This window comes from Eretmochelys imbricata, chromosome 6, assembly GCF_965152235.1.
Source record: "Eretmochelys imbricata isolate rEreImb1 chromosome 6, rEreImb1.hap1, whole genome shotgun sequence".
NCBI lineage: Eukaryota > Metazoa > Chordata > Testudines > Cheloniidae > Eretmochelys > Eretmochelys imbricata.
The window spans coordinates 109,571,390-109,594,803 of NC_135577.1; the positions used below are offsets into that span (position 1 = coordinate 109,571,390).

The 23,414-nt window shown below is 43.1% G+C and overlaps 1 protein-coding gene across 2 annotated transcripts; it reads right to left on the bottom strand.

Moving 5' to 3' along the window:
* Positions 1–10,620: 10,620 nt before the first annotated feature.
* On the bottom strand, positions 10,621–23,143 carry SLC25A29 (solute carrier family 25 member 29). Of its 2 annotated transcripts, XM_077819363.1 has the most exons (5): positions 22,849–23,143; positions 18,349–18,392; positions 15,956–15,990; positions 12,911–12,994; positions 10,621–11,453 (listed from the first exon to the last, which is right to left on the bottom strand). In XM_077819363.1, the coding sequence occupies exon 5, from the start codon at positions 11,418–11,420 to the stop codon at positions 10,710–10,712; it is 711 nt and encodes a 236-aa protein (XP_077675489.1). In that variant the 5' UTR covers positions 11,421–11,453; positions 12,911–12,994; positions 15,956–15,990; positions 18,349–18,392; positions 22,849–23,143; the 3' UTR covers positions 10,621–10,709. The 2 variants fall into 2 exon arrangements, with proteins under 2 accessions (XP_077675489.1, XP_077675488.1); XM_077819362.1 differs by lacking the exon at positions 15,956–15,990.
* Between the last annotated feature and the right edge of the window lie 271 nt (positions 23,144–23,414).

Below are 23,414 nucleotides of genomic sequence, written 5' to 3' on the forward strand. Positions count from 1 at the left end.
ATGGTCAGTGATGCAGCATCAGCTTCTAGTGAGGCTGCTGAATTTTTTTAATGTAATACATAGATGCTTTGAATCTTTCTCTGAATCAGCTCATGGCAAATTTTGAAGCAACATATGGGAACATCCTCTGACACTGAAACCACTGCGTGCCACACAATGGGAAAGTTGAGTGGAGGCAATAAAGCCTATCAAACACCAAGTTGGGAAGATAGATGATGCCATAGTTGCCATTATGGAGGATAATGCTATGACAGGAACTTTTGTGGGAGAACAGTGGCAGAGGGAAATGGAATCACCAGAGACATATATAACTTCAAATTTCTGTGTGGCTTTGTGTTGTGGCATGACATACTGTTTGAAATAAATCTTGTAAGCAAGAGACTCGAAGGTGTTGACCTTGATGTATCTGGAGCAATAGAACAACTGGACAAAGCAAAGTCATACCTACCGTCTTACCGGTCAGATGAGGGATTTCAAAATGTTCTGAAGAGTGCACAGAAGTTGGCAGAGGAACTTCACACTGAAGCTATTTTCCCACCCATTCATGAATACAAGTCACCGAAGAAGACATTTTGATGACGAGGCATGGGGTAAGAGACCCCAAACAACAATTCAAAGTTGAATTCTTTAACCCGGTGCTAGATTCTGCAATACAGTCAGTTGAACGTTTCATGCAGCTCAAGGAACACAGCAGTATATTTGGGATGTTGTATGATATTCCAAAACTCCTCACTATACCTGCAGATGTACACCAGCAATGCAGGGCACTAGAGACAGTGACACAATGACATGCGCTATATTGATGCGAGTGATTTTAGGTGATGAACTGAAAGCTCTTTCAAGATGCATTTCAGCAGGATCAACTCCAAAGGCTGTTCTGGAAAATATGTGGACAAATAAGATGAACACCCTCTTTCCAAATGCTTTTGTTGCTCTACGCATATTTCTAACACTTCCTGTAACCAGTGATGAGCTGCCAGAAGCTGAAGAACCAGTTCCTTCAGTCGCTCTGGGTCTTCGGCGGCATGTCCTTCAGTCGCTCCGGGTCTGCGGCGGCACTGAAGGACCTGCCACCGAAGGCTCAGAGTGCCGCTGGGTGAGTAAAAATTCACAGGGGAACCTCCCCAGCTGAGAGCTCAGGCGGGAAGGACAGGACGGTCCCGCGGGGGGCACATGTGGCCCATGAGCCGGAGTTTGACCACCCCTTTAACAACCGGTTCTAAACCAGCTTCAAAATTTAACAACCGGCTCCAGCGCACCACTGCCTATAACAGTTGCCAGTGGAAAATGCAGCTTCTCCAAGCTGAAGTTAATAAAACACATCTACGCTCCACAATGACACAGAGGCTGGTTGGCCTTGCAACCATCTCAATATAACATGAGCTGGCCCAGACTGTGGACCTTCAGGAAGCAGTTCAAATCTTTGCAACCAAGAAGGCATGGAAAGCACCACTTTGATTATTCAAACAGATAAAAATGCCAGTGTTTACTATGCAGACAAGAAAAGTTACATTTCCTGTTCAGGCGTTAGAGTTAAGTGTTACTTAACATTTTTGAACGAGGCATTTTAAGTTGTTAGTTCTCCTTTATTGGGGTAGGTAGCAGAGCAGTACCATGAGAGGAGTAGAACAGGAAGAAGGCAGAATTGAGACCTTTCAAAGTTTTGGCCCAAGCAAGCGGATATGGGGGGGGGTCATTTGAGCTCCAGCCTCAGGTGCCAAAATGTTGTGGGCTGGCCCTGGATTTGGTAAGAGGCAGATATTTTGGTTGGCTGGGATGGCTCACCAGATAACTCCTCACACTGAAGAGCTCCTCCAGAATTTTCTCTGCCTTCGAAGGCACAGCAGGCTTAAGAGTCAGGTCCTCTGATTGTGCATAACCTGGTTAATTTTGTGATCTTTTTCTGAGGTTCCTTTTTTAACTCCACACTCCTCTTTTGCATGGGGGTTACTGGGTTTTTTTAAGGGCTGTGCAGTTGAGGGCTTAAATCAAGTGATCCCCTCCAATTAGCTCTGATAATGGCTGAAAAAATATAACAGAAGGGAAAGGGCAGGTCTGTATCCTGTGCTCAACACTCTTAGGCTGAATGCATTGAAGGAGAAAAGTGTTCCTTTGGTGCTACCACAGCTAGAAGGTAGGCTGTAGCACTGCTGAAAGTAGCAGCCTGCCCTATAGGACAGCACGTTGGCGGCTGCTAGCAAATGAGGGACCCAGTAAGTCAAGGTGCTGAAGGAAGAACCCAGGAGAACTGGGCCCCATCCATAGCCACTGATTCAGACCTGGCCCCCACTGCTGGGTATTGCCCCACAGGAAGGTGCACTAAGGAGGTTCCAGTCAACAGAACCAGCTTGTGGTAAAACACCAGAGCCCCAGTCGCCTTTCCTCCTCCCTTCCATCTGCCAAAGCATCGTGATGGGGTGAGACGTGTTTTTTTGTTTTTGTTATGACCCTGCCAGCGGGTTTGCTATGGCCAGGACAACCCTTCAGTTTCTCCAGGATCCCAAACTGTTGGTGGCACAGAGAAATCAGTTTCCTGCCTCTGCCTCTTCCTCTTTTTTTGTAGCAAGGTCATGGCAGCCATTTTGGTGTCGGGAGCTCGTGTGCTACAGCCAGGAAGCCATTTTAGAACACGCTCCTGGCCTGTCTTTTCAGCAGCCATCTTAGAGTCCCCTCAGCAGAAGAGCAGAGGCATTTCTCTCCTTACTCCTAGGCCCCCTCTCCCGTTTATCTTCCCTCTAAGCGGAGTAAAGGTCAGAAACGGAGACATTCTCCTATAGCACAGGGCGGGGTGTGCAGAGATAAAAACATTCTTTACTCCTCCAGGGCCCCTGTACTTCTCCCTCCTGCCACGGGGTACTCTGTACTCCCTGCACCATCTCCCCCCTCAACTGATCCCTTCTTTCTCTGCCCCACACCCAGAGCCTCTGCTCACTGCCCCACTACTATTGGTTAGGAGGATTCTCTGTGTATCATGGAGTGGGTGAGCTCTGGAAAACACTGGCTCCTGCAGGAGGGGATCCGGCTGCCCAACACTGCAGCTAAGAGTTCTGCCTAGGCGTGCACTGTGAGCAGACCTCCAGTACAAAAATTGGGGGACAGGTGCCCCCCACACCTGAGGGTCAAAAGAGCTGTCCGCTCCCCCCACAGCTCCTAGACTTGAGGAAGCTCTGTGCCCTTAATGATTATTTGGGGGGGGGGGGAAGACTGTGTCCTAGGTTGTCTTCTCTTGTGCCCACCCCTGCAACAGGGTTAGGGGACAGAAATCTTCTAGGCCCTCCTTAATGGGCATTGGCTTTATTTAAAAAAAAGTATGGATTTAAAAAAAAAATCACCTCAAGCATTTTCTTCAGGCTTGGCTCTCCTAAAACTCTTGCCTTGGGTTTGCAAAAATTTCACCTAGAGCCTAAGCCACTCCCATCTCCCTTGTATGTCATTGAGGCTTCCTGCCTCTATATCTAGAAAGAATGAGGTGTGTGTTGAACAAGTGTTAGCTAACATGTTTGGTAATCACACACCACTTAACATAGTGTAGACAAAGAAGTGTTAGCTAACGCTTTAACAACTTATTTGGTTAACATGTTTGCTAAATACACCTCCCCTTTTTAGAGTCTAGACAGGACCCAATGAGTCATTAGAACCCACTTAACTCTTTCCCAGCATTATCAGTGCTTGCTAGTGGGGTGCAAATACTGACACCCTGTCACAAGCGACTGTCTTGCCCTTTAACAAAAAGGCGTTCTGTACAGCAGTACAGGTTAAGGCCCTGATTTTACTACATGCAGCTTATCAAGCATTTTCTTATTGGAGGATCACATTTCAATATTCAGTCTCGTGAACAATTCGTAATCCCACAGACAGCCTTTCTCTCCACTTCCCTGTGTCAGTTAGCAGTTGCTCAACTGAAAAAGTAATATTAGCAAAGTCACAGTGCCCTTCGAAAACAGGACCCTGGCTTTCCATGACACCCAATCTCGAAAGCTGGAGAAATACACCCCTCTGGCCAACACCCTGAGAGGGTGACGAGGTCCAAACTCACATGCTGATCATCGGAGCCATGGGTGCATGAGACCCCCGGTAACAAGCGAGTGCTGAGAGAACGTGGAGTCGGTCAATGCTACGCTCGGCTGATGCGGCAACATATGGTGTTGGACGCCATCAGGTGGTTGAGGGACATCTACACAGAACACCTCACCGGACATTGGCAATATCCAGAGGAATGACCTGGAGTGCCGTAAATTCATTCACCTACATTTGGGTTGTTGCTGATTATGTACTATACGTATCTTTTGACTTTAAAAACAAACTTTTTATTTGTGGATGATATAAGCACTATACCCAGATGTACAGACACTCTTTTCTCAACCTATGTATTAGATAATTTTAACATTTGTTTTAATAAAATTTTTAAATCTGTTTCTAATTATAATTTTGCTTCTTTTTTCCAGGCGCTAAATTAGCGCCATGTTATCAACCAGCTTTCTGAGGACTATTGGCCACAGTCCAAGACATTTAATGCTAGAGCAATGTATGTTAGCAGACCACCAATTTTTTACCCTCTGGATTCCCAACAAAAGGCCCAAAAAACTCACCAGATAAACTTCAAAGTAAGTAGCTTCTACATTGGTGAGATAGAACATGCTGCCAGGCTGCTGGAGTGGGAATGTTTGGTTGTAGCCATTTTACCAAGCTAACACATTTTAATTCAGACCAGAGCAATTTATGTAACCATCCAGGAGTCTGAGGCCTGGTTGTGAAACTGAAAAACTACTAGTTCCCTGTCAGAGCAAATAACCGAGCACCAATGAGATGCCATTAGCTGGCATTAATGTGTGCTACATCAGAGGCTGTGATATCTGGTTTCGCTGAAAGGAATGCTGGAACATGGAAGCCAAACTACTCTACTCTATTTCCACAGACCTTTGATAGGCAACTTTGTGGTATTTGGCTTTCAGCAAGGGAATCAATGTGAAACTGGAAAAACTGTTGCTTTCCCATGCTGTTCTCCCTTTGAGTGTTAAATGGGTATTTAAGGATCGTCCTTGCTATGGTTTGTACCTAATATTTAAGGTTAAGATTTTGTCATGGTAATTTTTAGTAAAAATCACTGAGGTCATGGGCAATAAACACATTCACAAGAGCCCTAACTTATCCATGACTTTTAGGGAATGACACCTGGACCTCCATAGGGGTGGAGGATTGACAGCCCCAGCCTTACTGCCATATAGGGAGGAGGGGGCGGCACAATCCTGTTCCAGACCCACTGAAGCCACAGGGCTGAGGCACTGCCACAGCTTGGGCTGCAGCAGTGGGGCACAGAGAGGGGTACATGGCCCAGAGGCTGCTGACAATTGAAGCCAAAGTCACAGAGGTCCAGTAAAGAACTCAATCTCCACTTCTGGTCCCAAACTAGTTTGAAATAAGATGATTTTGCAATACTAGCTGACCAAACTTAACTGTGTGATATACTGATGTGAGGCTAGAATGGGAAACTTAAAACCCATCTACTCAGGGTTCATAACCCAGCCCTTGCATATGGCACCATACCACCATGGCAGTAAGTGCTGACCTATGCATGGTTATAAATAGTACATCGCCTCCTCTAAGTAATATGTTGAAAACCAGTCTTGAACTAGTTATACTATCACTCATTTTCACGAGAAAAGGAATCCTTGCCTGGTTCTGCCCAGTCTGTTACCTTACTTGTATTAGGTGAACAACACTTTTGTATTAGGTACACACTACTTTTGTTGTTTTTCATGCATTTTCAACATGAGCTGTACAAAATAACTGTAAGAGTACAATCTTAAGGACAAGGAGGAGATGAGGATGGCTATAGAGTAGTAGTGAATCCATGATATTTTGATGAAAGATCTGATAAGTGAGTAGAATTCAGCCAGGACATTCCACAGCTGACCTCCCAAATGCTTCATGAAATATAGTACTTTAGGGTTCCATCAGTATTTTATTTTAGACAGGGTGACTTGTCTCAAAGAACTGTTACGTACAATTTCCAAATTAAACTGGTTTAAAAGACCTTGTCTGTTAAGGTCTCTGGACAGACTGGTCTTTTTTTAGTCCCACCACCACTTTGGGTGATTGTCTCTTGCATTAACTGTAGGTACCTGTTGCTGTTGTATTCCATCAAAAACAATAGTAGTATCAAGGAACTGTTCTCTTGGGGGTTGGAGGAGAGGACTGGAAGTTGAGTCCTAGGTTTTATTTCTACCTCTGTTTGACTGCAGTGGGTCCTTGACACACAAGTGAAATGGGCTCTGCTTCTCCCCTTCCCACTGTAAAACAGGGATACCTATAGGCCAGGGGTAAGGAAGGAGGTCTGTTAGAGCACCTTAGAGCAGCTTTCATATAAGGCTACCAATCTACACAGCAGTATATTCCCTAAACCCAATTTGAGATTTTACTGGGATAGAGGAACTTTTGAAGTAGAAATTTGTTAGAAAGTACTGCCCCAACACTCATGTTCTCATCCACCTCCTCTAAGAGCTGCCTTTACAAGGGTTAAGGATCTGACATTTGTATTCCCTTTAAATAAGGAGCATCCCAACAATAAGTCATAGGACAAATGTGCCACTATATTTTGCTCAATAAGTAAAAATGGGAGTTGAGAGCACCCCATTATCTATAACAATGTTTGAGAGGGCCTGCTTGGCCTTTTTGATGTCCACTATTGGGTCTTGCTTACTTAAGAGTGTGTATCTGCCTTATGTTAAATGGGTGAAAGAAAGGAAATAATTCCAACAGTTGCATTCCCATGGAATGAGAGTATAGGGTTTCCTTTTAATTCAGTTTTGTATCCTAAACCAGTGCTTAAATTGTTCCCTTTCTTTCTAAAAAGGGGGTCAGTGAGGTGCTAATGCTACTTATCTCCTCTGTAAAGCACTTCGAGATCTACAGCTTAAACTCTATATAAAAAGGTAGGTGGTAGTATTTGCTTTAGTGGGCAAAACCTAAACTTATTTTAAATGGAAATTCTCTGTCCTCCCTCTCACCCATTTTGTTACACTAGGTTGCAAGGGAAAGCTAATAAAAATAGAAGAGAGAACTAGGGACAGTGTTCAGCTACTAGGAACTGTTTATAAGGGAAAGATTAATTTACACACAATTCCAAGAACTCTTTGGGTTTCTTTTAAACAATTAGAGCAATGAGCTATATTCTGATGTAGATCTTGAATGGGCTTGCTGTTAACTGCTGGTGCATGTCTCCATCTCAGCTGGATGAAGGCACACAGTATGCTATAGGTGAGACATGTGCCCAATTGTCTAATAATCCTGATTTACTGCTTGGTATGTGAACACCTGACAGGAAAATGAAATCATTTGTGATACAAATACCATGAATCCCCCTGAGAGGACTTAAGCTGTTGCCTAACTTGCTTTAATAGCATAGTTTGTCAAATAGCTACCATTGTTGTGTGCAGTGTTGTTGTAGCCCTGATGGTCCTAGGATATTAGAGATAAAAGATATTACCTCATCCACCTGGTATTGAGCAAGCTTTTGAACCTCCACAGAGCTGAAGAAAAGCAGCAAGGTTGAAAGCAGCACTCTCTCACCAACAGAAATTGGCACAATAAATGGTATTACCTCACCCCCTCTGTCAATTAACTGGCATTCAAGATGGATTGGCAACTGGTTTCACTGGAGCAAGATGGCTGCCTTCACCACCACAGTAGTAGCAGTATTACTTTTTTTTTGGAGTTCTATTTCAGTTTTTATTCCTAGAGGGCTTTGCAAGTGTGTGGTTTGAGCAGAGTGGTATGCTGTCCCTTCAAACCACCTCCCTCTTGCTTCTTCCCTGCTACTTCCAAGGTGCTACTGCTGTGATAACTAAAGCAATATGGCAGCCTGGACAATAGTTCAAAGATCATGGCTGGTTCCTAGAGCAGTAAAGGGAAAGGAGGAGCAGTTCTAGTCAAACTGGTTAGTAATGAAAAGGAACAGTTAGTCTTCCATGTGGTTGGGGAGAGCCAACTACAGATGAATTGTGCTAAGCCAAACGTGAGCCTCCCTTTGCCAAGCATCATGAAATATAAGGAAATGTGAACAGCCATGGAGATAATTCCATTGCTGGTAGGAATTAGTAGAGCATGTTCCTTTTATAGGTCAGATAACATACATCAGAAGCCTGCTCATCTCAAGAGGATCTCTTATGCTGCAAGATCATGCTCTTTTTCATTTTCATGAAGTGCAGCCTGTAGTCAGTCAGGTTTTTAGCCTGTAACCAGATCTATTTTTCCTTTAGGTGAATGTAAAGAAGCTGTACTGAGGCATTTTAATTATTATACAATTAAGTGTTGGGAGGAATCCCAGTAACAGCATGTTCTAACTGTATATATCCCTTTTAAACACAATTATTACTTCTGAAAAAGCGACATTGAGTTCTCAGTGTGTTTCTTCCAGGAGTTTGCTTCACTTTACTAGAAAAGCTTTCACGCCCCAAAAAATGACTAGCCCTGCACATTTGCACATGAATCTGAAAATCAAACTTATTTCTGGCTCACACATCAATACCCCTGATTGTGTAATCAGAACTTAACTCTGTTCATCAGCAAGCCTGCATCGCTCTGGAGAATTAACAGCTAACAAGACTAAGGAAATCAATAAAACACTGAACAGTAGGCCCAGAGCTGTTGTGTAAGGAGGTACTGTGTACCCAGTCACACTTGCTAACTAGTCACCCTACAGATGAGTGAAAGAATTGGGGGGTAGGGGGGAAGAAGAGAGATGGTGTAGCTGTATCTAAGATAAAGCCCTTAATATCAGGGTCTCTCATCACCCTACTCTTCTGGCCATAAAGAAAAAGCAAAGTTAGTAAGCAGCTTGAAACACACCTTAAAATGTTGCTGTTTTAAAGAGATCAGTTTAGCTCAGCTTTTACACTCATGCTGAAAACAGCAAAAGCTACTGCAATGGGCTATCAGTAGCATGTGTGGAAAATAGCTTCCTTCAGGCAAAAAAGTGCATCTTTTACTCCTTTTGGAAGCTAGGTATATTAGACACATCAAAAGGGTGTTTAAATACAGAAGTTAATATAGGTTCACTTCTATTTATAAAAAGAGAGAGGACCAATGTCAAAATTTAAAAAAAAAACTTTTATTCCCTAAGTTTATTACAGTAAATACAGAATACTGTACAAAGGTGTAAATTGTCTTTGCTCTGAATTATGCATATACAGCTTCGACATATTTCACATGGTTTGAATCTCAGTGCAAGTAGGCACCAAAACATCCAACATACCTCCAAGGTATAAAGAGACATACCAGTTTTACAGGTTTCTCCAGCATATTTTGTTACAGTACAAAATGCTATAAACTGAAAGTTTCTTCTTAAAAAAATAGAAACACATATTGCACCTGTCCCAAGTAGAAGTGTAACATGTTCAACATCCACTGAGCAAGCTTGATGCTTTTAACATGCTTCCCCTCCATCTGTTTGTGCTACGCAATCGTGGTTATTATCCAACATGAATAGTTTTGTTTAAAGCAATCCCCTTTTGGGCACACTGCTATAAATATAACACTTGGTGAATGTTACAAAAGGTTCTCCAGAACCCTTTTCAGTATGACTTTATTCCAATGCGCTGTAACCAAACACACAAAGTAAATCAGGACAGTGTAGTATAAGAACTTAATATAATACCATCAAACCCTAATCCCCTTTTAGGCATTTCAGCATAACACCCTTATCCATCACTGCATGGTGTGGAATGGAACCTCCACCTCTATGCCACTGTGTATTTTCACCACTATATATTTAAAAAAAAAAGTGACTATATAAGTGATGACCCAACAGTTTAATACATGTAACAATTTGAGCAGTAACAAAGAATAGATTTTGTATTACACATCACTGTCTGCCATATCACCTGTTCTGAGAATGGCCAGCAGTGGCATGTAATTACATAAACCTCTCCAGAAGAATGCAAGTTGCTTGCACTAAAGCTAGTTAACACATTCCATGCACACACAAAAATGAATAAAGTTGAAGGTAAAAGCAAATCATGCCATCAAGCTCACTTGCCTTGAGTCTCCTTAACTCTGCAATTTAAAGAAACAAATGTAGGTGGGATTCAAATGCTCCTTTTAAGTACAATGAAAAAAGAAATACATGTGTGCATAGAAGGAAGGAAGTGAGAAGTTATGGAACAGATCAAGTTTTAATAAACTAGGCTGGCTACTTAAATAACTAAACTGAAATTTACAAAAGCCAAGGGGAAGAAAAAAAAACAAAACAAACCAAACCAAACACAGGTAGCTGAAGGCTACTTCATGTCTTAAACATTTAAGCCTTATCTCTGTAACATCTCCAGCATAATAAACCATGACTTCTATGAAGGCTACAGGTGTCCCTGTCAAATACAAAAAATGCTCTTTTGTATTCAAATATGATCAACTTGGTCATTCAAAACACGATTGGAAGAAAACTTGGTTTCTGGTACTATAAGATTCTCCAGACCATACGTAGCGATATAGCAGCACTGTCTGTACAGTATGTTTCTAAAGTCAGATCCCTACATTGCCTGGATTAACACATTTTGATCATTATAAAGGCAATAAGCTGCTTACAGGAGTGATGAGATGAAATTCTAAGTAACAGCCTTTATACAGATAAAATGTTTACAAAAATAAGCCAAGTAAAATTAACTCCAGAAAATAAACATGTAACAGACGTGTTAAATCACTGAACAATGAATTCACAAGCTTGAAGGCTGCTGGATTGCTGGACCTGCCTCACAGTCACGTAGATTCTCCTCTGACCTCATATACATAAGAAACACCGTGACAGTGGCAAAAGTAGCTGCATTGACAGGGAAAGCTCGGAGAAGTGTAGAAGTAAGACCTCTTGTAAACACCTTCCAACCTTCCTCATGGTAACTCTTTCTAACGCAGTCCAGAATTCCATTGTATTGAACAACTCCTCTGACTCCATCTGCCTGAAGCCGGGACTTGATCACATCCACAGGATAGGTAGACAGCCAGGATACAATTCCTGACATGCCTCCAGCCAACAGCAATTTGGGGATGATGTAACTGTCCTCCACTTCACAGCCTAGGTATCTGGTCAAAGAGTCGTATGTCAGGAAGTAGAAGCCAAAGCTTGGGGTCTCTCTTAGGAATGTGGACACCATGCCCCTGTTGATACCTCTCAAACCTTCCTTTTGGTAGATTTTAAGCAAGCAATCTAGAGAATTCTTGTAATTCTTTGACTTTAGATTGTATTCACCTGTTCCCTGAAGTTGCATTCTTGTCTTAGCTAACTCCATAGGGCAGCAGATCACACACTGAATGGCTCCTGCTGCCGAACCTGCAAGAAACTGGTTTAGAGGAGTGTCTTTTCCGAGAGCACGAATTGTGTTTCCCTGAACGCCAAACACAAGTGCGTTAATGAAGGTAAGTCCCATCATTGGTGACCCAATACCTTTATAAAGTCCAAATGCCTAGGAAATAAATTAAAAACAAAATGCTGTTTAAGAATAGCGTTAATGATTTTCTAAGAAAATAAGCTTCTCTTCAGCTCTTGTACAACTGTTGCTCTAACTCAGAGGTGGGCAATGTACGGTTTGCGGGCCCTTGAGCTCCTGCCCAGCCCTTGAGCTCCTGGCCAGGGAGGCTAGCTCCCAGCCCCTCCCCCCCTGCAGTTATGCCACTGTGTAGGCAGCATGGCTGACTCCGCTGGGGCTGCAAGCTCCTGCTGCTCTGAGCTGCATGATAAGGGGGCAGGGGGGCAGTTGGATGGGGTGGAGGTTTGGGAGGGAGGGGGCGTTAGATGGGGGTGGGGTCCCCAGGGGCCTGTCAGGGGTGTGGATAGGGGGCAGGGCAGTCAGGGGACAGGGAGCAGAGGGGGTTGGATGGGTCAAGAGTTTTGAGGGGGGTGGGGGCCAGGCTGTTTGGGGAGGCACAGCCTTCCCTACCCGGCCCTCCATACAGTTTTACACCCTGATGTGGCCCTCGGGGCAAAAAGCTTGCCCACCCCTGCTCTAACCTCTCAACAAGGTGGCTGGTGGCAGCCAGAGATTCCCTACGAAGTACAACATTTTCTGTTTGCATTAAGCAGTAATTTGATCAACAGCTAGAACTCCAAAAAGCATCTTTCAGCATAAGAACATGGTCAGTTAAATGTTTAAAGTTCTCGAATTTACTTAATGGTCGCAAGTACAATTATGATAATCTCATCTGATTTCCTGTATTATACATACCACACATTTCACGCCACTATTTTTGTATCCAGCCCAATAACTTGTGGTTGAATTAGAGCATCTTGCAGAAAGACAGTCTTGTTTAAAGACTGAGTCAGTGGTGTCCAAATTTTTCCTGTCACGCTTCCCCCCCCTTACTAATAGTGGGCTCTGTCTGCACCCACTCCACTAATGCAGCTGGCTCAGCAGAGGAGCTACATCTGGGGGCAGAGCAGAGCTGCAGTTCTCCCTCTGCACCATACTGTGGGGACTGGCCCAGAGGCCACAACATGCCTCCCTGAAGTTTCTCCATGCCCCACTAGGGGCGCATGCCTTACAGTTTGGGGACCACTGCTCCTAGTGATGAACCCTCCACAGGGATTTAAGATGTTCAATTGTTAATTTCCTTTTTTTAAAATTGTATCTTATTTCCAAAGCGTTAACTTTGTTGACTTCAATTTCCAAGCACTGGATCTTGTTTATGCATTCGACATCTGGATTACAAACCATTTCAGTGCTTTGACAACCAGGTTTGAAAAGTTTTGGTGCAAATTCTTAACTGTTTGGAAGATCCAGAGATAAACCTGTCCTGATGTGAAACTCTCACATTTCATCTGGAGCTCAATTAAGATCAATGTAAAACACTATCATTTCATAGTTTTTCTAATCGCATTAAATACATTATTTATCCTTGTATAAAACAGCAATTAGCTACTTACTGATTCATGCTTTATGATAGACTGAAAGCAATGGTAGGTCCCACGGTAGAGAGGTTTCTCTACACTTTGTACTTGAAGACGCACCTACAAGAAGTTTAGTGAGAAGAAATTATTTGTATGGCAATATTGATGTAACTGGTACACTAGTGTTGGTACCTATATATGGAGGTACATTATAGTAATGTCTACACAAAGCGCACAGTAAAGATTCCAGAATGCCATAATGGCAATGTAAAATAGTTTTAAAGAGATGTTCAGAGTTGATTGCTTTTGAGATGATGATAAAACCTGGGGGGAAGCATTCATTAAACTAAGTCCTTTTTACAAAACAAATGGGAAATATTTAGCCAATTTGAAAGTGCAATACAGTGAAAAGTGGCTATAGGTTTAACCAACGCTAAAAACCAGTGCTTTCTTAATCTAGATGTTAACGATTTGTCAACGCTTTGGGATGTAACAGAGAATTTTTATAACTGATCTACAAATTAGGCATGAAATGTGGCCAGTGACATACTAACAGTCCTCAAATGAACAATTTTAGAATGTCTGGATCAAGGTTTTCAAAAAGTGGCTAGTGTTTGTGGATGCCCAACTTAAGAAGGTCTGATTTTTCTCACAGGTGCTCAGCACTTTCTGAAAAATCAGGAACTGCTAAGGTGTCTCAAATTGGGCATACCCCCCCACCCAAAAAAAAAAAAAAATCACAAGACTCTTTAAATCCTGGGCCTGCTTTTCTTTTTCTCCTCCTCTTTTTTTCCATAAAGGCAGAATGCTAACTTAAGATTTCAATAAGCTTTATAAAGCATATTTCTAAGCTACAGTGCTCTAAGTGATCTTTATTTACTCTGATTTGTATATATATTCCCTATGTAACATGCACTTTACCCTTAGTATATTTTTGGTCAGGAAGATGCCACCATAACTGTGTGTGGAGTGAGATGGGGTAGGGTGTTAGAGGAAGGCCCCATATTCTCATGTATTTATAGGCCACTCCTTTAAGGCTTAAATTAGGGGTGGGGTGGGGGGGATCAAATGTGTCTCCTGCACTTTAAAAACATTTTTAAACTCAGATACACACATGTAAAAAGCCATATTCCAGTAACTAACATTGATTCTGGCTAGAATGATAAAGCTAGAACTTTGTCTTTGTTTATCAGAGTGCAGGGTTGTGAGCATTTTGGGGAGGGGATACCTATAAGCTATCCAATATGCTGCAATTTCAAAGCAAAACATGCTTTTTAAAAGAAGTTTTAATTCTAGATACTGTAGTTCTCCAATTCGCATGATGGATTATTGACCCCCATAACTGTTCTCCCTATCTGCTTAAAGCTCCCACTGGTGTCAATGGAAGACCCATGCATACAGCAACAGCAGAATATCTATGATAGTGAAGGCAACATACGGGTCAGGAAAGGATTTTGGCCTTGTTAGTTTTTTGTTCAAGTTTCATATTTAGTTTTCACTTTTAAAGAGACAGTAAAATTTACTTTCAAAGTTAAATATTAGTATTTTCCTCAAAGTAAATACTAGACCATGTAATATGCAAACTAAATGTCAAGGGTCACTTTTTAAAAACAAAAGATGGTTTGAACTATCTAAGCACAAGAATACCTTTTTTAGCCTGCCTTATGGCAAGACAACTCACTCCAGGGAAGAAACCGTTAAAATACTGCAGTACAGAGTGAGATATTAAACCAGTTACAAACCACCCTCAACTAAGTTTACAATGTGATTTAAAGAGATCATAGCCTCTTAATTTCCTACTGAATACGTGATAGTGTGGTGTGAAGGATTTATCAGCCTGAGTTTGGGATTGTTAAAAGTAGCAGAGCTGTTAAGTGAGCTATGAAGCTCATTGCAAGCAGTGCCAATAAATTGTATACTTCACTATCATGAATAAGAGAGCAATCGGTTTAATTTTATTGGTTCTATTTTTCATATCCCCGGCTGTAAAGCCAAGTTGCCTTGTTTACAATGAGTCCCAACTGTATAGGCCTTGGAAGTAAAGAAAATAACTTAAGTTTAAGACCTTTCATTGCCCAATAACTTTTTTGTACATAAGTGTTTGCAGATAAAAGCTACCAAAAGCATGCTCTGTATCCAAGTTGGAACCCTTGGTATAAAGCTTCAGTTTTTAGCCCTAACTGTGAAATATTGGATCTTGAACCGATCACTGGACAGGACTGAATACTACCTCTCAAACCTTAGGCCAGTATAATTGGGCCTAAAAACACCAAATCTAGAGGTGAAGGGAGGGATTTTGTTTGTTTTTTAAATGGCAGCCTTTTAAAGACACTTCAATTGTTAATGTCAGAACTAGTCAGGGCAGAGATGTGTTAATTGGCATAGTGGAGGTAAATGCTTGATAAACTGCATTTATCTATGGCTCACTGCCACATTTTAATATTTTGAGCAGAAAATAAAGTTTGATGCTTTTATGCTATGTAATTTGGCTTAAAAAAGTCTGTGCAGAGGTGGATTTTATTACAAAATTATACTGTGTCATTAATCTGCTGATAAATTCTTATCCTCCTCCTTCCTGTATCTGACAGTTCATGGTGATTTAAACAGGCTGGCCCAAAAGTAACTTCATTTCACAATTTCAAGTTACTGAAAATTTGTTTTAAGATACCAAAGAGTGAGCAGCAAAAAAAAGCGTGCAAATATTTAGTATGTACAAGTTTGGTGCATTTTAGATACGTCTAAGCTAAACATATGCCCTCCAAATTTAAGAAGCAGATGAAACAGATCAATTGAAAGTGTGCCCAAGATCCAGTTTCACAACCACTTTGTGCACAACCTTAAGCACCTGGTGAGAAATGCACACCAGAAAGAGTTTCAGAAGAAAACAAAAAAAAAAAAACTATAGACTTAAATGTTCCCATTAAAAAGGGATTCTCATACCCCACTCCCTCCAATTCAGAACACTAGTAATGGGACACATCAGTTTAAAAACTATATAAGGTTGTCTGTTTGAACTAATCATACATTTTGGAATAAATTAAGACTGAGAGAAACAGAAGTGTTCACCTGGTCTATACTTACTAGGTAACTCTCCAGTGATGAGGCTTATCTGTCATCTACAACAAAGTAACACTTTTGCTGTTAATGAAGACAGCCCCTAGCTCAGAAAGTAAAGGCAGTTAAAAGCAACAAAGCAATTTTACATATTACATCAACAAACCAGGGAAAGGGAGTTTGCCACTTTTGAGATTAGACTCAAAATCAGTTTGATTTGTTTTAGCATGATTTAGAAATTAATTCTTTATCCTATGTGTTTCCACCATCCCCTCCCCCGCCATCCCACCTTCCCTCTCCCCCATGTTTTTGCCCTTATGAAGCATGACCACTGGCAAAAAGGTTGAAAAGTTGAAAAGGAAGCAGAATTCTGGCTCTACTGGTGCAGCTTCCTCATTTTGAAGCTACTGTATTAACACTTTAGTATAGTTAAAAATAAAATAAAATAAAATAAATAAAGGCAATCCAATTAATCATCTAATCCTCATCAGTCCTGTAGAGTTAATCTCAGAACACACAAAAGACAGCATTTTATAAACAGTTCTCTCTTTTTAAAGATTGGTTACAAATTCTTAGTTTTCCCCACACTTTACTAGTGTTTACACTGGCTGATTATACAAATACTGGTTATATTGTATTCTCCAGCATGGAAAAGATAGGGAAGGCTATTTCCTTCTACCACTAAGAAAATAAATTACCCTGGATTTAATAAAGCAACAACTATTAAAACAATTACAGAAATTGACAATACTCCATTGAACTGTCATGCCAGTTAGTCTACGGCCAATCCAGCTCTCACTGTGCATTAAATAATGCTTAATTTAAAAAAATTACAATATTCAACACTAGAGCATCAATCCTTCAGACTTAAGCACTTGCTTAATTTTTATATCCTCTCAGTAGTTCCACTGACTTAAGCATCTCCCAAAACCTGAAGTTAAGCATGTATTTTAGTAGTTCCACTTTTGTCAATTAAACTAGACACAAGCCATAAATTTAAGCATGTGATTAAATCTTTGTAGGTGTGGGGCTGTAGTACTTTTCCTCTGGCACCAACTCTAAAAATAGTTGCAAATCCAAGTAATACAATCAATGAGAATGTGTTTAGTGAAATTCAGCTGAATCTCTTTAATAGCAAAGGTTAACATATCCTGAAGTATTTAACTTTATATTAGAACAGCTTGCATTGGATTTATAGGAACTTAATACCCAGTAATATGAGAGCTTTTCAATAATAAATAACCATGTGGCTAAAATAGGGTGATGCACACCCTTAATAGCAGTCAGATATTTCCCTTATTTATTGCATTTAGATATCCAGCTTTGTCCTGAACTTAAAAAGTATAATGTTAGATGGCATGCTCTGTAGAGGAGAAAGTTATCAAGTACAGTATGTTAATTTAGTTCTGGGTACATCTTCTATTGGGAGACTATATTCTGCCTTTACAGGTGACTAGACAGAGTAAAGCTCTCAAAGTGCCTATATCCCATTTTGAAAAGTGACTTAGACACTTAGGGCAGGTCTTCACTACCTGCCAAATTGGCGGCTAGTGATCGATCCCCGAACAAGCTCCCCATCGACTCCCGAACTCCAGCTCGCAAGAGGCGGAAGTGGAGTCGACAGGGGAGTGGCAGTGGTGGAGTCGCCACCATCCTCACGGCCAGGTAAGTTGACCTAAGATATGCCGACTTCAGCTAAGCTATTCACATAACTGATGTCGAATCTCCCCCGCACCCCCCAAGTGTAGACCAGGGCTAAGCTATGTCTGACTTTTCAAGAGACATAGCCAATTCTGAAAATACTACCCTTTTATCTAATATGTCTTCTATCTCAGCCTATCTGCATACAATACATACAGCTGATAATCATTAGTGTCTCAAAGGAAAAATCAATTCTGGCTAGGAAAGGTAAAAGGATTCCTTGAAGAGGAAGAAAAAAGCCCGAAACAGTGTGTCAAATTGTGAAACTGCTGCTTCATGCAGTTAATTGATTTTCTTCACTAATGATAGGACTATTGGCCAATAAAACAAACAAATGAATGCTTTCAGTGAATAGGAAAGCTTTTTTTTTTTTAAATGAAAAATTTCAGCCCATAACAAAATAAGTTTAAATTACGAGAGAGGGTACAGGCAGTTTTAGATGTCAGTGATAAACAGCTGCAGGGAAGCAAGCCTGGATCTAAATTCTTAAGTTTTAAGAATTACTGGTTTTAATCTTACATTGAAATGATTTTCATTTGCTTTAAACCTCTGGGACTTCAGCAAGTCTAGAAGAATACTTGAAAAGGATTATTTCAAGATTTGGACCATCAGGCTTACGCTTCTGAAATGCCGGTGTTTGCATTTTTCCCTTGTAAATACTTTTGCACTACTTTCTGCCTGGAGTGTGCAGAAGTTAAACCTGTTTAAAATCAACCCACCTTAACAGTGTCAAATGGATGTCCTACTAGCACCCCAGCAGCACCTGCAACAAGATAAATGGCAGTTTTATGGTTGTACGAGCTAGTATTTTTTCCCCTTACAGCAATCCAACGCTACAGCGGATAACTCTAGGTATAACTTTAGGTGCACTTTGTTACAGGCAAGCCACACATGGAACAAATTACCAGGGGAAGCAGTGGATTATCCATCTCTTGACGTTTTCAAATTAAGACTAGATAGCCTTCTGGAAAATATGCTTTAGTCAAACAAGTCACTGGACTAAAGAAAGGGTGAAATTCTGTGGTGTGCTACTCAGTAGGTCTGGTTATTTTATCTAATGATCCCTTCTGGTCTTAAAATCTACAGTCAGTCATCCCCAGCAGGCAAATATTGTGGTACCACAGGCATGTCCATGTAGAAGTGATTGTCTTGAAGTGGAAGGGACTGTCAGGTATATATGATCTTTTCTGGGTAGGAGCAAAACTGAAACAAACATTTTTGTAAGAACAGGCTGACATTAGTCTTTCCAGATGTGGTGGAAAATAGTGCTGCAACACAGTACTCCTGATAGAATTTGCTTGAGTCCTAACTGAATGAAGTGAAGAGATCTCACTACAGCGTGATTAGGCCTGGGCATAAGGTTCCTTGCCTACTATTTTGAAGCATGTAAAATATTTTTTTCATACTTCATCACCAGAAACAACTCAGCGACAAAGTTCTTTAAAAATGATTGATGGCTTTACCCTTACTCATCTAGTTACCATTAGACATTAAGGGCTTGCCTACGCGTCAAATGTTCCTGCAGAGCAGGCATGGTGATAGTGAGTGTTGCCATGCCTAACCCGCAGGTACCTAGAAAGTCACTGGGATTCACAAAGCCTGAGCTTGGTGCCTAGGCTTCCTATGCAATGAATGGGGAGAGACAGGCGCCTAAGAATAGGAGTCACAAAAACCCAGCATACTAGGTGGCTCTTCACTTAACCTAGCCAAGGGCCAATCCGAAGCCAAGTGCCCTGTGATAAGCTCTGCCCCTTTCTTGGAGATAAGGGCCCAACTCTAGGCTGCAGTAAGACACCTCCCTTTGTTTGGGATTCTCAGCTGCCCTCTCTTGGTGTTAGGTGCCTATGCTGTTTTAGTAAGAAGCAAGGAGAGAGAACTTCCCTCATTACCTTAGCCACTGGGCTAAAAGTTCTCACCTGGAATGTGGGAGACCCCTGGTTCAAGTTCCCCTCCATCTGAGGGGGAAAAAAGAATTGAGAGATCTGCTACCTCTCAGGTGAGTGCCCTAACCACTGGGTTACAGGACAGTCTGATGTGGGGCTACCTCTCACCTGTGGTAAGATATTCCATTGTGGATAAATAATGAAAGAATCACTGGGTGAGAGAGAGAAAATATATGACTCTGTAGCCTGGTGGCCTTATTGGCAAAAACCTGGGACGTGGGACCCTCACAATCCAGTCCCAAGCACTGATGAGTCTTTCAGTAGTTATCTATAGTGGAATAGCTTCACCAGAAGAGATGGAGGAAGCCCCACATCAGAATATACCCTAGGTCACTGACTAGAGCACTCACCTGAGAGGAGGGCAGATCCCTGTTCAAATACTTTCTCTAAGTGAAGGGGGACTTGACCTAGGGGTATCCCACAGCCCAGGTGGGTACCTAACCACTGGCCTAAAAAACCCTTGCTGTTTTGTGTAAGCTCCCCTATAGCAGCCTGACCTGGTAGACAAGGTCTGGGCATGCTTTACCAAATTAGGCCAGTGGCAATGTAGGATAGGAACATCTGCTGCTGGTCATAGCATTGCACTGAGGCTTAGGTGTCCAGGTGCCTTGGTGCAGCAAGCAAACACAAAGGCAAAAACATAGGCACCTAGAGAACTTTTACTGCAAAAACTTAGGAGCTGACTCAGGGTGGATTTGATTTAAATCAAACTGAAAATTCAATTTAATCATGGATTTCTACATAAAAGTGCATTCTTGTCAATTGTTATACATGTTCTTCACAACTCAGAGACAGAGGAGACCCAAACTGGGTCTCTTAAGCCCTGCTACCATTTTGGTTTTCCCTTCTAGTGAGAGAATCGTATGGTAGATCTCAAATAAATGAAGGCTACACTCAGAAAGACCTCAAGATTTCTGGAATATTCTGCTCAAACAGGTTTCAGAGTAACAGCCGTGTTAGTCTGTATTCGCAAAAAGAAAAGGAGTAGTTGTGGCACCTTAGAGACTAACCAATTTATTTGAGCATAAGCTTTCGTGAGCTACAGCTCATGCTCAAATAAACTGGTTAGTCTCTAAGGTGCCACAAGTACTCCTTTTCTGTCTGCTCAAACAGTTTCACTTTTGTTTCTGCTGCCTGCCCCTCCCGTCTCACGTTTATCTCCAGACTTCTTCTCCTTGTCCAGATCTATTCCGCCTCCAACAATCTTCTATTCATTGAACTTTTTGAAACTTTTCACTTTTAGAGAGAGGTAAGGGACTGACTCTGTGTACACAAATTTGCAGAGGGACAATAGGGTTGAGGTCTGTTATTTCTCACCTCTATATATTTAAAATAATTTTTGCTGTTAACAAGCATGTTAGCTCTGGAGACAAAAAATCCAGAGTCTGAGAACTGCAAAACTAAGCATCTCAGATAGTATCTTCTAGACTTAGCACTGAATCCCAGTGGGTAGATAGAAAGATTAACATAAATAATCTATACAGAAACCCCTGGAACCCCCTAAGATTGGGTCCCTAATCCATGAACTATTGGAATTCATTTTCAAAAAATTTCTTAAACGTTACATGAAGATATTGTCTCATATTAGAATTTAGAATTAGAATTTATAATCCCCATTCTATGATGAGATATCTTTGAGTTATAATGGATCTTAATTAAAACCATCTCTAGATAGGTTTTTTCCTCAAAAGGCATTTTATCAAAAATTCAATTAAATAAAATAAAAAAACAAAACCACATTTTTTTTTAATAATTGATTTTTCTCCACCCTGAGTGCTGAGTAATTGTAGGCTGCTACAGGGTTAGGGGCCAGCTGAGCAGGCATTTTGTGAATCCCACTGGAGCCTTGTTGTGGGTTAGGTGTTTAAGTCCTTTTGTGAATCTAACCCTAAGTATTTAAATCCTGTATAAAATTCTGATGTATAAAACAGGAGGTATGGTGCTAAATATCTAGCACATCCCCTACCGCATGACTATATACTTCATTTACAGAGCAGTGGATTCCAATAGTGTTTTCCCCTCCCATCTCTATGTTCTATGTAAAGGTTTTACTACCGTCAGTCAGCTAACCATTGAACATCTCTTCCAAGGGAGAAAGCTAAAGGTTACACTTGCACTGTTTTATTCGAACAGATGGCGCACTGATCCTTAGTCCTTAACTTGTTAATGGAAAAGCCTCTATTCTTTCTCGCAGAGATAAGATCTCTTGTTCTCTGGAGTTCACAGCTATAGCCAGAGGCAGGCAAGCAACTCCCTGCACAGATGTTAGGGGCTGCGCACAACTCTGAAGAAACATAAGTACAGATTGACAAGCGGGTGCCATACCCTGCCATATCCTACCCCCTTGCAGGGCCTCCCCCTTGCATCCTCTCCTGGGGAAGTACTTAAGGTTAAGAAAGCATCTAATGCCACATCTAGGCACGTTTCCCATCAATGTGATGTAGCAGGAATGAGAGCTCCCTTTGTGTGCTTTGTACATGTGGTCAGGCAGTGGAAGAGCTACAGGGGGTGTGTATCGCGCACAAGGAACACCTGCAGATTCAGCACAGGGGTTTGCACGTTGTGCGGTGGCTGGGAGGGAAGGGGGAGTGGTGGCCGTTCTGGGGGGGGAAGGGAGGTGAGGGGACTCCTAGGACGTGCGCCAGAAGTGGTGACCGGGTTGGGGAGCAGCTCTGGAGAAGAGTGTGATGCTCAGTCCGCGGGGAGGGGACAGAAGTGCAGCTCATTGTTCGAACTCCCCCCTTTGATCTTGGCGGCCCCTGGACGGAGCAGAACTCGCGTTTCCGCGAAGAAACCTGACTCCTGGGCGCTGACTCACCCCCTGCTCCTGCACCAGCTCCGCGCACGCTCCAGCCTGCAACCGCGGGCAGAGACAATGGCCCAGCCCGGCCCCTGCAAAGAGCCGGAGCCATTCAGGGCGCGCGGAGCCAGCGGAGGCGTGAAGCTCCCGGCGCTGGCAGAGCGAAGCTGCCACGCCAGCAGCCTGCAGAGCGGGGGAAGGACCCGCCAGCGCTTGGAATCCTTCTCCCCAGCCGGCCCGGCGCGGGGAGAGCCTGATCCACCCCCGCCCATGCCCACCCACTGCTCTGCGCCCCGGGACCGGGCACGCTGCCCCAGCGCGTGGTCCCTTCGCTGTGCGCCCCCCGCAGGGATCAGGCCCTAGCGCCCCTGGCTCGGTTCCTGCCCCTCGCTGCTGGCAGCCGCTTATGTAACCGGATCACTGCAGCAATCCTCGCGCGGAGCCCCAGCGCCGGGGGAGCCTCGCTCCTCTCTTACCGCCAACGCATCCCGCTAGGAAATCCAGCGCCATCCTGCTCTCCGCGGCCCCCCTGCTGCAGGCCCGGTGCGTGCGGCTGCCGCTCCCCCCTCGCTGTACGGGGCACCACAGCTGCCGCTCCGGCGGCTTCCTCGGGCCTCCCGAGTCCCTTGGGGTTGCAGGGGCTGGATGCGGGGGTCGGCGGCTCGAGATCAGGGACTCGCGAGGCCTCCCCGGGGCAGCGCTAGCAGCAGCGACCGGCCCCCGGCGCACGTTCCAGCCCTGCGCAGCGCAACCTCCACCGCGGCGCCGCTCTCGCCCTTTCTATTTCTGACGCCGCTGCTGCGAGGAGGGGGGAGATAGAGCCTTATGGGGAAGCGGAAGCCTCCAATCAGCGGCAGCGGGCGAGACAACACCCCTCCGGCCGAGCCCTCCGCCTGGCTGCCGATTGGCGGCTCCTCGGGGGTGGCTGATGCCTTGGGCAGGAGGGTGGAAGTGGCGGAGACAAAGAAGCCGAGAGGCTGGAGGGTGCTTTGTGTTCTCTCCTCTCCGCGCTGGGGCCCGGCGTTCAGCCTTGGGGCAGTGC

Bases quoted from the DNA above. Each gene is read 5' to 3' on its own strand.
- SLC25A29 (XM_077819362.1), bottom strand. From the start codon at position 22,882: ATGGCGCTGGATTTCCTAGCGGGATGCGTTGGCG. The intron at 18,393-22,848 runs GTAAGAGAGGAG...ATCTTGTTGCAG, and splicing joins CCTAGCGGGATGCGTTGGCG to GTGCTGCTGGGGTGCTAGTA. The intron at 12,995-18,348 runs GTGGGTTGATTT...AACTTCTTGTAG, and splicing joins ATCCATTTGACACTGTTAAG to GTGCGTCTTCAAGTACAAAG.